Genomic DNA, 16,487 nt, shown 5'->3' with positions numbered 1-16,487 from the left:
CTGCTATTAGGGAAGCCAATGCTGTAAAAGGCAAGCCCACTTTGATTAAGGTATCATGGTTAGCCATTGACTCATTAAGCAAAATGTTTGATTGATCACAATGCCTTTGGTGTTAACTGTTTGGTGGCATGGTTAAGGTCATATGTTATCTTTTAGATATAAAAACTCCCAAACAAATCCAGAGACTGCGTGATACCTGTATACAGTCTGTTATCAACCAGGGTGTAAAGAGAGCTTCAAACCATGTACTGATCGATTCCAAGCTTCCAATTTTGATTAATTTTTTTTTGTCGGCCATTAGAAAATATAATCTATCATCATACCAAACTGAATTGTAAACAAAACCAAGAAAAATCCATTTTAATTTAGATGAATAAACATTCTTTATTTAAATTGATTAAAAGTTTTAATATCCATTGAAACCAAGCTTGCATGGTGTCCTAGTAGATTTGTGAGAACAATTGTTTACCGGTCAAGCTAACTAGGTCCAGTTTTCAAAACTAAAAACTCTTTTTTATTATCATTTGACTTGAGCCGGTCATTAGGATCAATCCAAATTGGTACAATTACAAACCGAACCGGTCCGATGTTTTCTTAGTCTTTCCATTAACAGATCCACAGTACAAACCATACATCACAAGAGAAAGACTGAAAGAGAGATGGTGACGAAAACAGAGGAGAGGGAATTGAACCAGCTCGAGATTCAGGTCGAAAATGGCGGAGGCGGAGCTTGGGAGTATCTTTGCCTCGTTCGTAAGCTCAAACTTCGCCGGTCGGAGGAAGTGTTAAAACACGGTTCCTCGATTTTGAATGATCCCCGGAAACGATCTGCTCTTGGTCCAGATGGTTAGTTCGAATTTCAAATCCCCTGATTCATATTTCATTTGACTATGATTGTGTATTTCGTTTGATCATTGATTGGCTTTGTTAGTCTCTAGATTGATTTTGTGTTTTTTTTTTTTGTCCTGACCACTGAAATTGAAACATGTGTTCTTTTAGGCAGCGTTGTAAGTAATCAATGTTTCTGACGTACTCTACTCTTTTGTAAGTGAAGCTTAGTGTTCAAATGTTTCAGAATTACTTATCTTTTGATTGATTCTATAAGTAACTCAAAATTGATCATTTCTGCACTAAAGTTTGTATTAGTCCTTTGGGCCAATTTTAGTGATTATCATGGTTTGCGATATAATTCTGGTGTTTTTAATGATCCTTACTGTCTTGTTTTCTCTATGGAAAGGGTCTTGATTTTTCAAGCACACTACCAGATGAATATATTAAAATCCTAAGATCTCGGTTACTTTAGCTATAACCAAAACTGGATTAAGGAATGTTGTTGTTGTTGTATGTTTTTTATGCATGTAACTAAATGGATCTCTTACTCTTTTTTTTTCTTTTTTTTTTTTGGGATACAGAATGGACTCTATATGAGCAGGTGGCAATTGCAGCTATGGATTGTCAATGTCTTGATGTTGCACAGGTGTGTATAGTATAGTGGATCATCTTATGTCAAGATCAAATGCTGAAGCTGTAGCATTTATACGTTATATATTTCTATGGATGCATTGGGGAGTGATAGGAGTTAAAATGTGGTATAATTTGTTCCCAAAAGAATGAAGGATTGAGAAGCAAACCCTTCATTTTTCCCCAAGTTATCTCATCAGTTTCGTTCCTTTGATTGATTTTTTTTTTATCTCACACTTCTCTCAGATTTTGAGAAATCGATGTTGATATCTAAAAATGAGTCCACCTTTGGATTTTTTTTTTTTTTTTGCAGAAATGCATTAAGGTTTTGCAGAAAAAATTTCCAGGGAGCAAAAGGGTTGGTAAGTAAATTTACCAGCAAGGCAGCAATGATAAATTGAAGAATATCGTCGGCTTGTGCTCGTCTCTGCCTTATTTGCTTTCTAGAACATTCGATTCATGTATTAGATAACTAGTTCTCTGAAACAAAGAATGCAAACATTGTCTGGATTAAGCAGAATTGATCAAATCTGAAGTTTTCTAATTAAGTCAGTTGTGTTAAGTGTTTACCTTCTTGTTTAAGCTAACTAGTTTTCATCTACAATTTGGCCATTGTTGGTTTACTTGTAGCATTTCTAGCTATTTTGAAATGGAGATTCTTTCGAGTGTAGTTTACATTGATCCAAGTCTGAGTCTCATGTTGGAATGATAGGGAGGCTGGAGGCGTTACTGCTAGAATCAAAGGGATTATGGGGAGAAGCTGAGGAAGCATATTCCAGCCTTTTGGAGGATAATCCACTCGACCAAGTAAGTCTTCGTACCTTTTAACAATTCCCAGTTTTCTTCTAAAGTGTATAGTTTTGTAAGTAGAAATCAAATGTCTCATACAGGCCATACACAAACGAAGAGTGGCTATATCCAAGGCATTAGGAAAACCTTCCATAGCCATTGAGCTTCTTAACAAATATCTTGAACTGTGAGTGCTTACTTATTCCCGTTAGCATATAAAAAGGAGCCACCAGATCATGATATCACTTAGTCGTTTCTGTTGTGTGTAGATTTATGGCTGATCACGATGCCTGGAGAGAACTTGCAGAGCTTTATCTGTCCTTGCAAATGTAAATATTTTTTTTCTATCCTCTTTCTTCCCTCCAGGTTATGTCGCAGAAATGAATTAGTATCTATCTAGTAACATCAGTCTGTTTTTAATTCAGAATGTCTTTTGGCGTTGGTTCCCACCCCAATTTATGGTTTGTGTCTCGGTTACAGGTACAAACAAGCAGCTTTCTGCTATGAAGAGCTCATACTATCTCAGCCTAATGTTCCACTGTACCACCTAGCATATGCTGATGTAAGAAGTTTTAACTTCGTCAAACATACCACATTTGATCAAATTTTGAGTCTAGTATCTGTTGTTCACTACATTGTTTCCTTTGTGTTCTATGAAACTCATAATATATAATCAGGTTCTCTACACAATCGGTGGAATAGAAAACCTTATCTCAGCAAGAAAATATTATGCAGCCACCATAGATTTAACAGGCGGCAAAAACACCAGAGCTCTTCTAGGAATCTGCTTGGTAAAGTCTCTTTCTGCTCTTCTATGGTACTTTTTACAGATCTTCTCTATCTGCAACTGATATATAATTGACGAAAGCCGCTTTTCTTCCTTCAGTGTGCATCTGCCATTGCGCAGCTCTCAAAAGGCAGGAACAAAGAGGACAAAGACGCGACGGCAGCCCCAGAGCTTCATTCTCTGGCTGCAGCTGCAGTAGAGAACGAGTACAAGCAAAAAGTTCCGGCCAAACTCCAGCTCATCTCTTCCGTGTTAAGAAGCCTGAAAATTTGATCGCAAGCATAACGATCTTCTGTCCCACAAGACGCAAACACTGTTTTTTCAGTGTTAAAGAATGAGCCATTATAGCACACTTAGTAGATAGCTGAAAAAATCGAACTCAAATTCCAAATAACTTCCTTTTAAAGTTTAAACTGAAGAGAACTTTGTTTACTGTTACATAACAAAACCAAACGATTTATTTGTTATTTGTCTACTATATTCACAAATTGAAACAGAAATGGTTTCTCCAGCTCTTAACCACTCCTTATCATTTACGGTTTTCCATGCTTACGGCTTCCAGCTTCTTCTGTATCCTTTCGAATGCGCTCAACATACATTGGAAGACGGATAATCTCTTCGATCTCCTTGAGTAAAACCTTTTCTGTGATGTCATCCTTAATGCACTTTTTCACACTCCTAGCAGTTCGCATACCGTTTGGTTTAGATTTATCAACTCTAATCCTCAAACCAACCCATACTTTCTTGTGCTTATCCCATGAACACTCTACAATTTTTCTACAATAAGTGGCCAGGTTATTGTCCCAACCATCACCTCTAAATTCAATGAAATCGTCTTTCATAGGCCTCAACTCCCCACGTTCTAGCAAGAAGAGCATCGGACGACCATAATTGTCCATGTCAAAAAGAAAATCAAGTGTTTCCACAAACTTCCATTTCAGTAGACCCTTGTCCTCTCCGAAAACATAAGGAGCGTCCCACCCTTGAAATATTACACCGTCTGATTTATGTGGAAGCAATGGAATCAACTCCGGGAAAACCTTCTTCTTCACAGCAGAGAGTACACAAAAAGCCTTGATCCGTACCCCAAAAGGCTCCATCTCGTATCTATCCCAATGATTCGCCATCTTCTTCTCATCGTTACGCGGTTTGATCACCTCTCTATTAAGAATATCCCATCTCTCACTGAAAGGCCGCTTCGCCACTGATTCCCCGTTGAGCGCTACCAAATCATACACGAGGTACCTCCTCGCCTGCCACTCCCTTCCTGATCCATCATTAATTGTATCTACAACCATCTCTCCATCAAGCAGTGTTTCATGATGCACATAACTTGGGTCGTGCCTACGAGGGAATCGCATTTGCACCCTTCTAAATCTGAACTTCCTGTCTACTAGATAACATCCACCACTAGTCAAGAGCATCATGTACCGCGTTCCATCCGCCTTCCATGTCGCGTAATAGTACTTCTGCCTCAATAGTTTCAAGGCCTCCCTGCCTAACGACACAGGGTGCGAGCCAGGGAACTCCTTAAAATCTTCCAATTTCAGCATCTCTTTAAATAATTTCTGGTAGGAAACCTCTTGAATTTCTGGTATGTCATCCCCTAAAATGTCGTCATTAGATAACTCCATCACATTCTCCTCCTGATTGTTTCCTTGCACTGCAGGGTAAGGGTAAGACAGATCATTATCATCGTCTTCTTCAAATCTCTTCCATTCAGGAGTTGCTGGACAAATAACACTCGCAGGCTTAACTTCGTGATAAAAATTGTATAGAGCATCAATGTAATCTGCTTTGTAGATCCCAGGCAGGCGAGCATCGGAAAACGTTTTCAGAGCTTGTGTAACACTCATCATCGGTGTAGACCGCATAAGGTAATGGACAATCATAAACCCTGTACGATTATGCCCGTGCGTACAATGGACAAGAACATATTTCCTTGAGGATTTAGCTTCCTTGAACTGATTAATCACGTTGACGAATCTGTTGACAGACACATTATCCGGCACAGCACCACGACCGCTGCAACTAATCTTAACATACTCGATACCGTACTGTGTTAACTCGGTGTAAGGATCATAGTAACGAGTTGTATTTGTGAGATCAATCACCAGACCAATCTTCTTCGTTTCACTAGTTAACCACTGCTTCAAAGTGTATATTTTGTCCCGAGGAACACAGCCGTTGTATGAATCACTGAGAGGAACTTTTGAAGGAATGATGAAGCCTATTTCTTGACCAAAACGTGGACAGTCTAACCAACCTTGAGGGATGCTACTTACGTTCTGGTCACGGAAGCTTGTCTGTCTCAATCTTTTCCTTTCTTCTTCTTCACAGTATTGGATTCGGTCTTCGAGATGTCTCTTAGAGGATCTCCATGATTTTTTCTTCTGAATACATCGTAGTGATCATTATCTAACTAAAGGTAATAAGAACGAACAACACCGAGTCTTCTGTTTTGTCTGAAAGCAAGAAAAACCCTAGACGTGTGGAGCCATCGGTGTCTCAAAGACTCAAACGAACACGTTTCCCGAACCACTCTTAACACCACGAATAAGGCAACGAATCACGATGAAGGGATTCGAAGAAAGAAAAAAATCAAACGAGAAGATTCGTCAAGGAGATTGAAACTGCGATCTGAGAGTTCAAAACCCTAAATCGTCGACGAGAAGATATATGGGAAACGAAATTAAGAGGCGACGAAGTCGTATTTATAAAAGAAAATTTCACAGAACACTCCAAAAAAAAAATTTCATTCACAGATTGGCAAAGTCAATATGACTTTCCATATAATAGCCACCAAGAATAAAAGTTACACAAATACCCTTACAACTAAACAAATAGTTTGGTTACCCAGCAAATATCCTTACAACTAAACAATTAGTTTGGTTACCCAGTTTGGTTACAAATACATTACATATTTTGATTAATATAAAAATATATATATATATATAACTAAATATTATATATGGGTGTAAGATACGAAGACAAAAAGAGAGAGAGGAACTTAAATCGTTAACTTCATCTTCTTCATCAGAAAAAATAAAAATTTGGTGAAATTTTTGTTAATTTTGTTTTTTAATTCTCTAATAGGAAGGCTAAATAACTATCAGTTGGTTCATAATCGAGTATCAACATAGCAAATTATTCCGGCAAAACGAAACACGGTTAGAATTTCATGCGAGTAAAGTTGAAAGATTTTGGTGTCTAGAAAATTTCGGTGAAAAGAATAAGAAGAAGAATTTTTGATTTGGGTGTATAAATATCTGGCGAGAAGAAGAACAGCCAGCGGAGCCTTCCTGGATCAGTATTAAGGAACAGCAAGCGGAGGCACGCCACTCCGACGTCTCGTCGCTGCCGTTGCTGGTCGAATCTCCGCCCGGTATTTTTTGTTATCTTCATCTGTTCAGTTCTGGCGGTTCAGTTTTCTACCTAGAAAAAGAGAATGATGATCGAATGTTCGGTTTAAATGGATAGATAAAGAAGATGATGAAGATCAAAAGGACTTAAGAGAAGTTTCACTTACAGCGGTTTCATGGTGGTCGGCGTCTAGAGTTTGATAGTTAGACTTAAAAAAAACTAAGAAATCTAGAAAAAAACAAAATAAAACACTGAATCAAGTGTCGAAGAGGGCTGAACCCGTTCAATGTGGTTTTTAAAACACATTTGTTACCACCCGCCCACAGTAATATATTTGTAAGTAAATGTAAACAAAATACAATATATCTATTTAATTAAACTTAACACCGTTAAATGATTCTGTAACGCCTGTTAACGGATGTTAAATCGTGGATGTGAATTTATCAATAATACAAAGATAAAGTATTTTTAGTCTAACAATTAAATAAGGTATTTTTATTCTAATAAAAAATATGAGCTATTAAACTTCCAAATAAAAAAAATGATGTTATCAGTTGTTACTTACGTACATAATCACTCATATACGTATCTTTGTTTTCCATTGTTGACTTACACTTACAAAACCCCTAGACAATATTTTAAATTTGAACCTTAAATTGTTTATGTACATGTTCATATTTACTTTAATTTACACAAAACCTAAACATTAACCCTAGACTATACACGAGTACTTGAATTAAAAGTACACAACCACTAAAAATTAAACCCTAAACCGTATACGATCATATTGGGCTTAAAAACGTACATGTTCTTTCTAATTCTTGTTTCTTAAAGCTGTAATTTACTGTCTATTATATCTAGGATATATAATAATTTGATTAAAATTATGTATAATACATTGTATTATTTTAATTTTTCACATTTAACTAGCTAATCTAAACCTAGCCAGCTTTAGGTAATTCACCACATACTAGCTAATCAAACTCTACTCCCAACATTAAGGGCAATAGTTAATGACATTGACTTCTAATTTGTATTGCTCGAAAAGTTCATAAACTGGCCTCCCTTGTTACAAGTCAAGTCCACTTTTAGACCATATTTCAAATTTATTCTTTGGAGGGAGCACGTTGTGGCGATGTACCTAGAAGGCATAAGGCTATCGAGCAACTTCCTCATATTGCACAAGGTATATGAATGCTTAAATCTGGCTCTCCTAATGATCCATTTGTCCACTTAGCCTATTTTTTTTCCATTAAATGTTAAAATTATAAATCACAAGATTAGTGGATTCCTCGATCTTAAACCATATTTAGAGAAGTAGTCTTGATCTTGGAGAGTCTTGAGAGCAAAGAGAAACAACACGTTGTTGAACCATTTTCTCAAAACAAAACCATACTTTGCCTATGTTTTATTTTAACTTTTCCGGAAACTTTATTTTACAGGAAAAACCTCCTTGATGACTCTCCAATGCTTACCCCAAACCATTCACTTTACCTATACCATACTTTTTGTCACCGTGTACGTAAAAGATTCATCTTCAGATACTTCCTCATGTACAAAGTTAGTAGTGTATGTACATGATGTAGTGATAAACGTATAGATTATATTGATAGACGTACATGAATTCTATCAATAGAAAGATTATTTGGTTTATAAACCTATTATTTTGAATGTTTTGATGATATATTTGTAAATTGCCGGCAACAAATAATGTTTTATATTCATAAGAATTATTTAAATTGTGTATGTACACATATAAACACACTTTATTACCATGTACATACATATACCTATATGGAATTTTTTTCAATAAGATAGTGAGATTCAAAGTTAAAAAAAAAATATAAAATAATAATTCAACATTAAAAATTAGTATAGTAAAATGGATCTTAAAAGATAGAAAAAAAGAATTGCAGTTCAAAATTAAAAAAACTTTAAAAAAAATCATGAAAGTGAAAAGAGAAAAAATGTCAAAACAAAAAAGAGAGAGAAAAAAATTCATATGATTTTTTTTTTTATGCAACAGAAAAGTAACTAGAATGGTAAACAAAATAGTTACATTTAGTTTGATTCAAGGATCTTTTTGTCCAAAAATTGGTTGATGGTTAAACCATGAAAAGTGTAACTCACTTTGACCTAAAGTGGTTAAAAAACACACTTCATGGCTATCCTATATAATTTACCCTATTTATAATGGTAACACATTAAATTTTTTTATTATATTCATGAAAACGGCAACCACTCGCAGAAAATTTCAATTAAACAGCATGCAGTTTGGAAATTTCACATATACAATATAAACTGAGTTGATCTGTATACTGATTTTTTTTTAACTTGACAATTCAGATCTTATATGCTTTTTTAGTAATCTATATATACATTTTTGGAGACATTTATAAAATAAATCATAAAGTTGGCACTTATTTATAGGCATGCCATTAGCATTAAATAATTAATTTAATAAACACAATTAACTCTATTTATATTTGTTTTTTTTATAGAAACTAAATACTTTAAAAGGTAACAAACATAATTGTAAATGTATACAGATTTTATTTCTTATTTTATAAGGAGGTGAGTGAAGAGGTATTGTTCTTTAAAAATTTGAAAAAGTGATTTGATAAAAAGTGACTTTTAGCCTCACATACTATATTTTACTTTCACGGGTATCGTATGATGAGTTTTTACGGATTAAAAATCTTTGAATATGTTGTGTGACCCGCCTAGCATGGCGAGTTTGGACTATATAACCAATACTAAAATTATTAGTTTATTTCATATACTATAGATTTATAGTCATAGTTTGGAAAATTAACTTAACATACCATATAAGCATATACCTCTGTTTAATTATAGAAAACAAAATTAAGTGTTTTTATTTTTTATATTCTATCTAATAACAAATTTAATGTAATTAGGTTATAAACTGTATAAAACGTATGAATAAGAAAAAACATTCTAAACAAAATTATAAATTAATTAGATAAAATTTAATTAATTGGGAATTTGAATACAAAATAAAGTAAAAATTATTATTTAAAAATATATTAATTACAATTTAGTCCCGCGGTGTACCGCGGGTGAAAACCTAGTATGCTACAAAACGCAATCGTATTTTCTCAGGGTTCAGGTTGATTAAAATTGGTATGAAATCTTTGTAAGAAGTTAAGAACACAATGTATATTATAAAAAAAGAGAGTATTGGAAGATATATATATACATAAGAGAGACCCGAATATACTAGACTTGTGGACCAAGTTATACAACTTCCTAAACTACAATAGAGTATATTACCCATATAACATAAATATGTAAATATATCTTCCAATACTCCCCCTCAAGTTGGAGCATGAAGATCACAGATGCCCAACTTGGATGTTAATCTTTCAAACGGAACACGTCCTAAAGCCTTGGTAAAAATATCAGCAATTTGATCTTCAGTACCAACATGAACCATTGTGAGCGTACCATCTTGAACAGCATCCCGAACCGCATGACAATCAAACTCTATATGTTTACTGCGCTCATGAAACACCGGGTTAGAAGCAATATGGATAGCAGCCTGACTGTCACAAAACAAACGAACTGGCTGAGACTGAGGACAGCCCAAATCGATAAACAATTTCTGAACCATAAAACTTCTGTTAATGCATTCCTCATAGATCGATACTCAGCTTCTGCAGAGGAGTGAGACACCTTATCTTGCTTCTTTGTCTTTCAAGAAATAGGAGAACCCCCTAAAAACATGAAAAAACCACTTAACGAACGACGTGTGAGCGGGCAAGAGTTATGATCAGAATCACAATAAGCCGTAAGAGTTAAATCCGAGTCAGAACTTAAAAGAATCCCTTTTCCCGGAGTACCCTTTAAATATTTCACCACACGAAGGGCAGCTTCCAAATGATCGACGCGCGGAGTTTTCATGAACTGGGAAAGAAGTTGAACAGAGAATGACAGTTCCGGTCGTGTAGTAAGAAGGTAAATGAGACGTCCTACTAAACGTCTATACACCTCTGGATTGGAAATAAAATCACTCTTACTCAGACCCAGTTTCTGATTTTCTTCCATTGGAATTGGTGAAGGCTGACAACCAAGAAGACCAACCTCAGACACAATGTCGAGAACATACTTCCGTTGAGACATATAGATACCTTCAGAACTCCTAGCAATCTCAAGGCCAAGAAAATATTTCGCCTTACCCAAATCTTTCATATGAAAACAACGACTCAAATACTCTTTAAAATGCTTAAGCATATGAGAATGATTGCCGCACACTAATAAATCATCAACATATACAAGCACACGAATCTCAACCCCATTCTTGGAGTAGATAAACAAAGAATAATCTTCATATGACTCAACAAAACCAAACCGTACCAATTCATTAGTAAGCTTAGCAAACCAGCAACGCGGAGCTTGCTTAAGCCCATACAAAGATTTATGAAGGCGACAAACTTTATTTGGAACCGAATGACGAAAACCCACAGGAAGCTTCATATAGAACTCTTCGTCGAGATCCCCATGTAAAAAAGCATTGTGTACATCCATCTGGTGAGGTTCCCAATTTTTAGCAGCTACTAAACAAAGTAAACTACGAATAGTAGTCATTTTCACAACCGGGGCAAATGTCTCATTATGATCTTCACCTTCTACTTGACGATTACCACAAGCAACCAACCGTGCCTTGTAACGTTCTAATGAGCCATCAACATTATATTTAAGCTTGAACACCCACTTATTGTCGATAACAACTTTGCTAGGAGGTAAATCAACAATGCTCCACGTACCACTGTCTTCCATGGCAGTAATATCTGTACCACAAGCATTATTCCAACGAGGATCTTGCATAGCTTGCTTAAACAAAGTTGGTTCAACACTATCGATAACCGATGCTAAAAACGCTCGATGTGCAGGTGAAAAATTTTCATCAGAGATATAATTGGTGAGAGGATATGGAGTATGTGTACCTTGAACCGTAGACGAAGAGGCTGAGATGAAGTCGGGTGAATCGTGATGGGGTCCAGGAAGACAACGCGTTGAATATGTGATATAATCATGTAAACGAACTGACTGAAACTTTTGCCTCCGTCTACGACCTAGCTCATCAGCAACAGAAGGTGTCACAACAGTATTATCAGGAAGAGCAGTGTCTTCTTGAGCAGGAGAATTACGAGAAGGAGATACAGCTCCACAAGAAGCAGAAACTCGATATGGACCGAATATACTAGACTTGTGGACTAAGTTATACAACTTCCTAAACTACAATAGAATATATTACCCATATAACATAAATATTTAAATATATCTTCCAATAAAGAGCTGTTGGATATGATTTTATGACCATTTCCAAGTCATGTGTAAAAAGATATAGAATTTCCTGGTTTGAACTTGAAGTCATCTTTCTTGAGGAATTCTTGGTTTGAACGTGGAGTCTTTCTCTCTTTCTCCAGTATGATCTTTTAACTCTATAAATCGAAACTTTTACATCTAGTGTGACTAAAAAAACAAACCAAAGTAAGGCGAAGAACCGGAATGTGAAAGCTATGAAACATCTGACTTACTTTATTCACATCATGTACATATCACTCCAAATGCATCTATCTTAATACCACTCGACTATAAGTTGATATAAAACTTGCTATCTTGAAGTTGAATGTGATGTTGCCAAATCTTTAATTTAAGAATAAAAGCAACAAAGCACTAAAGAATTAAAAAAAGAAAACATGATTATATTTAATTAAACCCCAGTTAGTAGAGTATACATGAAAACGTATGAGCTCGGAACGGTAAGCACGACATTAGCCCACTCAATGTTACCCCAAACGTCAGCAGTAGGGCCACCGATATCACGTTTCTCAAGCGCAATCACCGCACACCAAATATCTTTTTTTTGAAAACGACCATGATGCACTAACTGGTCCCATAAGATTAAGAGTTTCCCATTATAGTTAGCTACTTCAATCATACCACAGCGAAGATTCTTGTTCAACATATCTAAACCTCTGACAACTCTCAGTTTTTTTTTTTTTTTTTTGTCCCACCAGCTGCAGCTTTGTTTATCACAACAATACCATACAAAATCTATGCAACATTTCACGGGTGATTTTTTTGCAACATCCCATTTGTCTTCTTTTGGGTCGTAAACAGAGTCTTTCACCTCGTTGCTTCTAACGTAAAGCTTTCCTTGGACATTTTCTATTTTTCTAATAGAAGAAAAGCGGAGCTCAGAGCCAGGGTCAGGTAAAGGTTCCCAAGTCTGAGTCTTAATGTCGAAAACCTCACCCAAATTCGCGGATTCATCAGCCCGGCAACCTCCCATCACATATATTTTCCCGTTGAGGCTGCACCCCCGGGCCTTCGTTCGAGCTACAGTCATGTTGGGGGATGTACGCCAAAAGAATTCCTCATCGTTACGAACAAACATGTTGGAGGACGGATCATTGCGTTGGCAGAGTCCGTATAATTCTGAACCAACCGTAACGAGGTTCATTGGCACATAATAAAAATATGAAGAAGGTATTTGTACCAACCGAGTACATGCCCTAGACCTCTTCTTCTTCTTCTCGAGTTGGTTGGTTAGGGTTTCACTAGGTTTTATCCAGAGGGTGAACATGGTCGGACGAGGACTATCGGGAAGCTTTAAGCAGACATGAAAAAAAGTTTCGCTGGTTTTAAGGTGAATTCGCGCCACGGTTAGCTCACTGGATATGAGGAGAGAGCGAAAGGTCTTGGACACTAGGGAGAGTTTCGGGTAGTATGATCTCGATATGCGTGCTAAACAGTTCAAGATGATTTCAATTGGAAGCGACATAAACGTCAGCCTCTTTTCCTCTCTAGAGAACGTCTTGTAATGTAAATTCTTGAACCAAGCCAATACTGGAACCAAAGAGCTCATCATGATCAACGATATCAAAACTAAAAAAAAAGGGGTGCAAAGAAAGAGTACGAAGAAATCAAACAAGAGATTCATCAAGGAGGCTGAAACTGCGATCAATATGTTAAAACCCTAAAGTCGCGACGCGAGTCGTCAATAATACGATCTGGATTTAATGTTGTTGTTGGGCCTTTATTGGACTTCATCGTTAATTGATCATTTAAGTCCATTTTTCACACTTTTTTTTGTTAAACTTGTAAGTAAGTCTCATTAAGGACCGAAAATGTTGAGGCTTTACCAAAAGTTTAGACCTATACTTTAACTACCTTTTCTAAAAATTAATATTTCGAGATATTTTTTTGTCACATGAAGATTGATGTTTTGAAGTCATCATTGAAAATATTTAAATTTTTGAATTATTATTGGTTTAAAATTAAATAATACTTCCTTTATCTCACATAGTTTGATGTTTTAAAGAATAATTTTTGTCTCTCAAAGATTGATGTTCTGAATATTTTTAATAAATTTTTGTTTTAATAATTACTGATGTTGTAGAATGTATGGAGTGGGAAAGTGAGAAAGTGAAAAAGTATCAGAAAGATAAATCATGAGAGGTCATAAATAAAATAAAATAATTATCAGAAAACAAAATTAATCATATATTTCCTTTGTCTTAATATGTGTGTAAAATCCTAAACATCTAGCTATGTCAGAGAGAAAATATCTCTTTAGTCAAATAAAAAGATATATTTAAACTCAGTAATCATTGTTTTCTTAAAATGTGTAAAAGCTTCTAAAAATCAATCTTTATGAAACAGAGGGAATATATACTTGAGTTCATCCCTTCAAGTCCCCTTAAATAACAAAAAAAAAATTATAATTAAAATAAACAAATAAAAACGTAAGATCTTAAAATCCTTTTAACGACGGTGTTGACGTTTCTCTTAATGAAAAAAATTCACGACTTTGTGTCTTTGACAGAAAAAAAAATATCGAAACTTTTTTTTTTTTGAAAAAAATTATGATTTACAACAAATGCATCGTTTTTGTTTAACTGTTTACATCAAAACATTGTGTTTTAATAATTGATGAGTTATCTTGAGGCAAGCCAAGTCAACGGACGATTTTGCTTGCTCATTGTCATACTTGCCATGCCTTTGAAGTTGAATCGACTATACCTTATTCTGAAGTCTGAACTTGTTGATCTAGACGGCAAACCAGCTGCCATGATGGAAGAGGTGATTCACCATGTCGTCTAATGTGAAGTGCATCATTTAATGTGAGTGTCTTTATATCTTTTTATTAGTTATAAAGACACTCAGAAAACAAACCCTTGTGGAGTGCATCATCTCATGTTCATTAGCTTTCATCGTTTGTACTCATCTATCTCTCTATCTATCTGGAAAACAAAACCATGTGAAACTCTGTTCTTGGAGTGTGAAACAAAACCATGTGAAACTCTGTTCTTGGAGTGTATAAACCCAAGGCTTGAATCTGAGCATTCAACTTGTTATCGTTAATCCATCTTCAGTTTACACTTTCAGAAATATTAATGGCCTTGATGAGAGGCTGAGCCGCTCTGTAACAACTACAACACCAAAAGGGTTAATTCTTGCAGTTTATGTTGGCGACGACCAGGTCCAGAAGAAGAGATATATGGTGCCACTCTCATACTTGAACCAGCCTTCATTTCAAGTTCTTCTCAGTAAATCCGAGGAAGTGTTTGGGTTCGATCATCCGATGGGTGGCTTAACGATCCCTTGTCCTGAAGATAACTTCATCTCTGTAACTTATGCACTACAGGGAAGATGATCCAAAAAGAAGATAGATCTAACATTTTTAAGCTCGCGTTGGAGATATAATTTATTCAGTGTAAATAGGTCAACCTTTTTCCTCAAAGAAAGAGTTGTGTAAAAAAGGTTAAAATACTCAAATGTGAATGCCAACTTTTTGTGTGAAAAACAATGGTGTTAATGCGATTTGCAGAAATTTTTCTACGAAAAGCTTTATCTTAGCAGCTGTTGCATATACAATGCACAAATATTCTTATTAGTTGACAGTTCCTCGAGTATTTGCGTTATATCTTCATTATGTTTCTCTTTTTCTGCTAACTTAACTCAATCTTAAGATTGTAATGTTATTATGTTAGTGATCTCACTACACAAAACTCCAAAGCTAGCTTGAGATTGTTAAATAAATACCTTCGAACAAGATAATTTATGAGCAGAACAGAGAAACCTCAGGTGCAATTTCAAACACCTGCAAGAAGGATCCTTGTGGCGCCGCCAAGGCGACCAATAATCTTCTTTGCATATATTAGACTTTCCATCTAAGATAATTCTGTTCAAGTTTTCGCAGTTTACTTTCTTGCTTTGCACTGCATGATCAGTTAAACTTAATATCATCTTTTTCTTTGTATGATGAAATATTTCAGTTGAGAAAGTGGCTAAAATAAGCCATGGAGCCGGATTATATATTCATATACTATAACCTCATTTTTTTATTTAAAAACAGTCATATTAATACATTTATAATAAAAGAATTGTCCTTTTTCTCAATAATCGATCCAAAATGTACTAACGTGAATTGTGTGCAACCACTTCAAAAAAAAATAGAACGACTCTGTCAAGAAGAAAGAGAAAATAAATAAATTAATCCTCTATTTACAAGGAACAACTCCAACTCCAAGATCACTATGTTGGATCATCATCATTGGAGCCAAGAAGTCACGTTGATAAAGGTATCTTCAGGACAAGGGATCGTTAAGCCACCCATCGGATGATCGAACCCAAACTCTTCTTCAGGTTCACTGAGCAGAGCTTGAAAAGAAGGCTGGTTCAAGTATGAAATTGGCACCAAATATCTCTTCTTCAGGCTTTCTCCAACTTACACCGCAAGAAATCCTTTTGGGGACGCCGAGGCTGCTATGGTGGAGCCGCTTAAAATCTTCTTTGCACCCAATAGACTTCTCACCAAAGCCATTTCTATTTCTTTTTTCTGAAAGTTTGAATTCTGAAGATGAATGAAAAGATTCAAGTTATTGGATTGCTTGTTGTTAGTTGATGATGGACAGAATGGGCTATGTGTGTATATAGAAAGATCAATGAAGGAGTTGAAACCTCCCTGAAAAATCCTTGAAACTTGTGGTATTGGGACATAATAGAACTGAGAACATGGCTATGTGTATCCCATTGGAAAAGATGCATTGATGAA

General features: G+C 35.6%; 2 protein-coding genes and 1 pseudogene across 2 annotated transcripts; 1 reads left to right on the top strand and 2 right to left on the bottom strand.

The window, feature by feature from the left end:
- The first annotated feature begins 531 nt into the window (after positions 1-531).
- On the top strand, positions 532-3,548 carry LOC104736810 (uncharacterized). The gene is made up of 9 exons (XM_010456867.3): positions 532-846; positions 1,413-1,477; positions 1,775-1,823; positions 2,174-2,268; positions 2,352-2,437; positions 2,520-2,579; positions 2,731-2,812; positions 2,928-3,041; positions 3,137-3,548. Exons 1-9 carry the CDS (start codon positions 660-662, stop codon positions 3,308-3,310), a joined length of 912 nt encoding a protein of 303 aa, XP_010455169.1. The 5' UTR covers positions 532-659; the 3' UTR covers positions 3,311-3,548.
- Positions 3,422-5,594, bottom strand: LOC104738260 (uncharacterized; annotated as a pseudogene).
- A 6,543-nt stretch (positions 5,595-12,137) lies between these two features.
- On the bottom strand, positions 12,138-13,506 carry LOC147929541 (putative F-box/kelch-repeat protein At5g28180). Its single transcript, XM_087481553.1, has one exon. The coding sequence runs from the start codon at positions 13,368-13,370 to the stop codon at positions 12,138-12,140; it is 1,233 nt and encodes a 410-aa protein (XP_087337679.1). The 5' UTR covers positions 13,371-13,506.
- Between the last annotated feature and the right edge of the window lie 2,981 nt (positions 13,507-16,487).

The sequence above is a fragment of the Camelina sativa genome, chromosome 13, assembly GCF_030686135.1.
Source record: "Camelina sativa cultivar CO46 ecotype springtype chromosome 13, ASM3068613v1".
Taxonomy (NCBI): domain Eukaryota; kingdom Viridiplantae; phylum Streptophyta; class Magnoliopsida; order Brassicales; family Brassicaceae; genus Camelina; species Camelina sativa.
The sequence above is the reverse complement of the archived record's forward strand: the minus strand, read 5'-3'. Positions and strand labels throughout refer to the sequence as shown.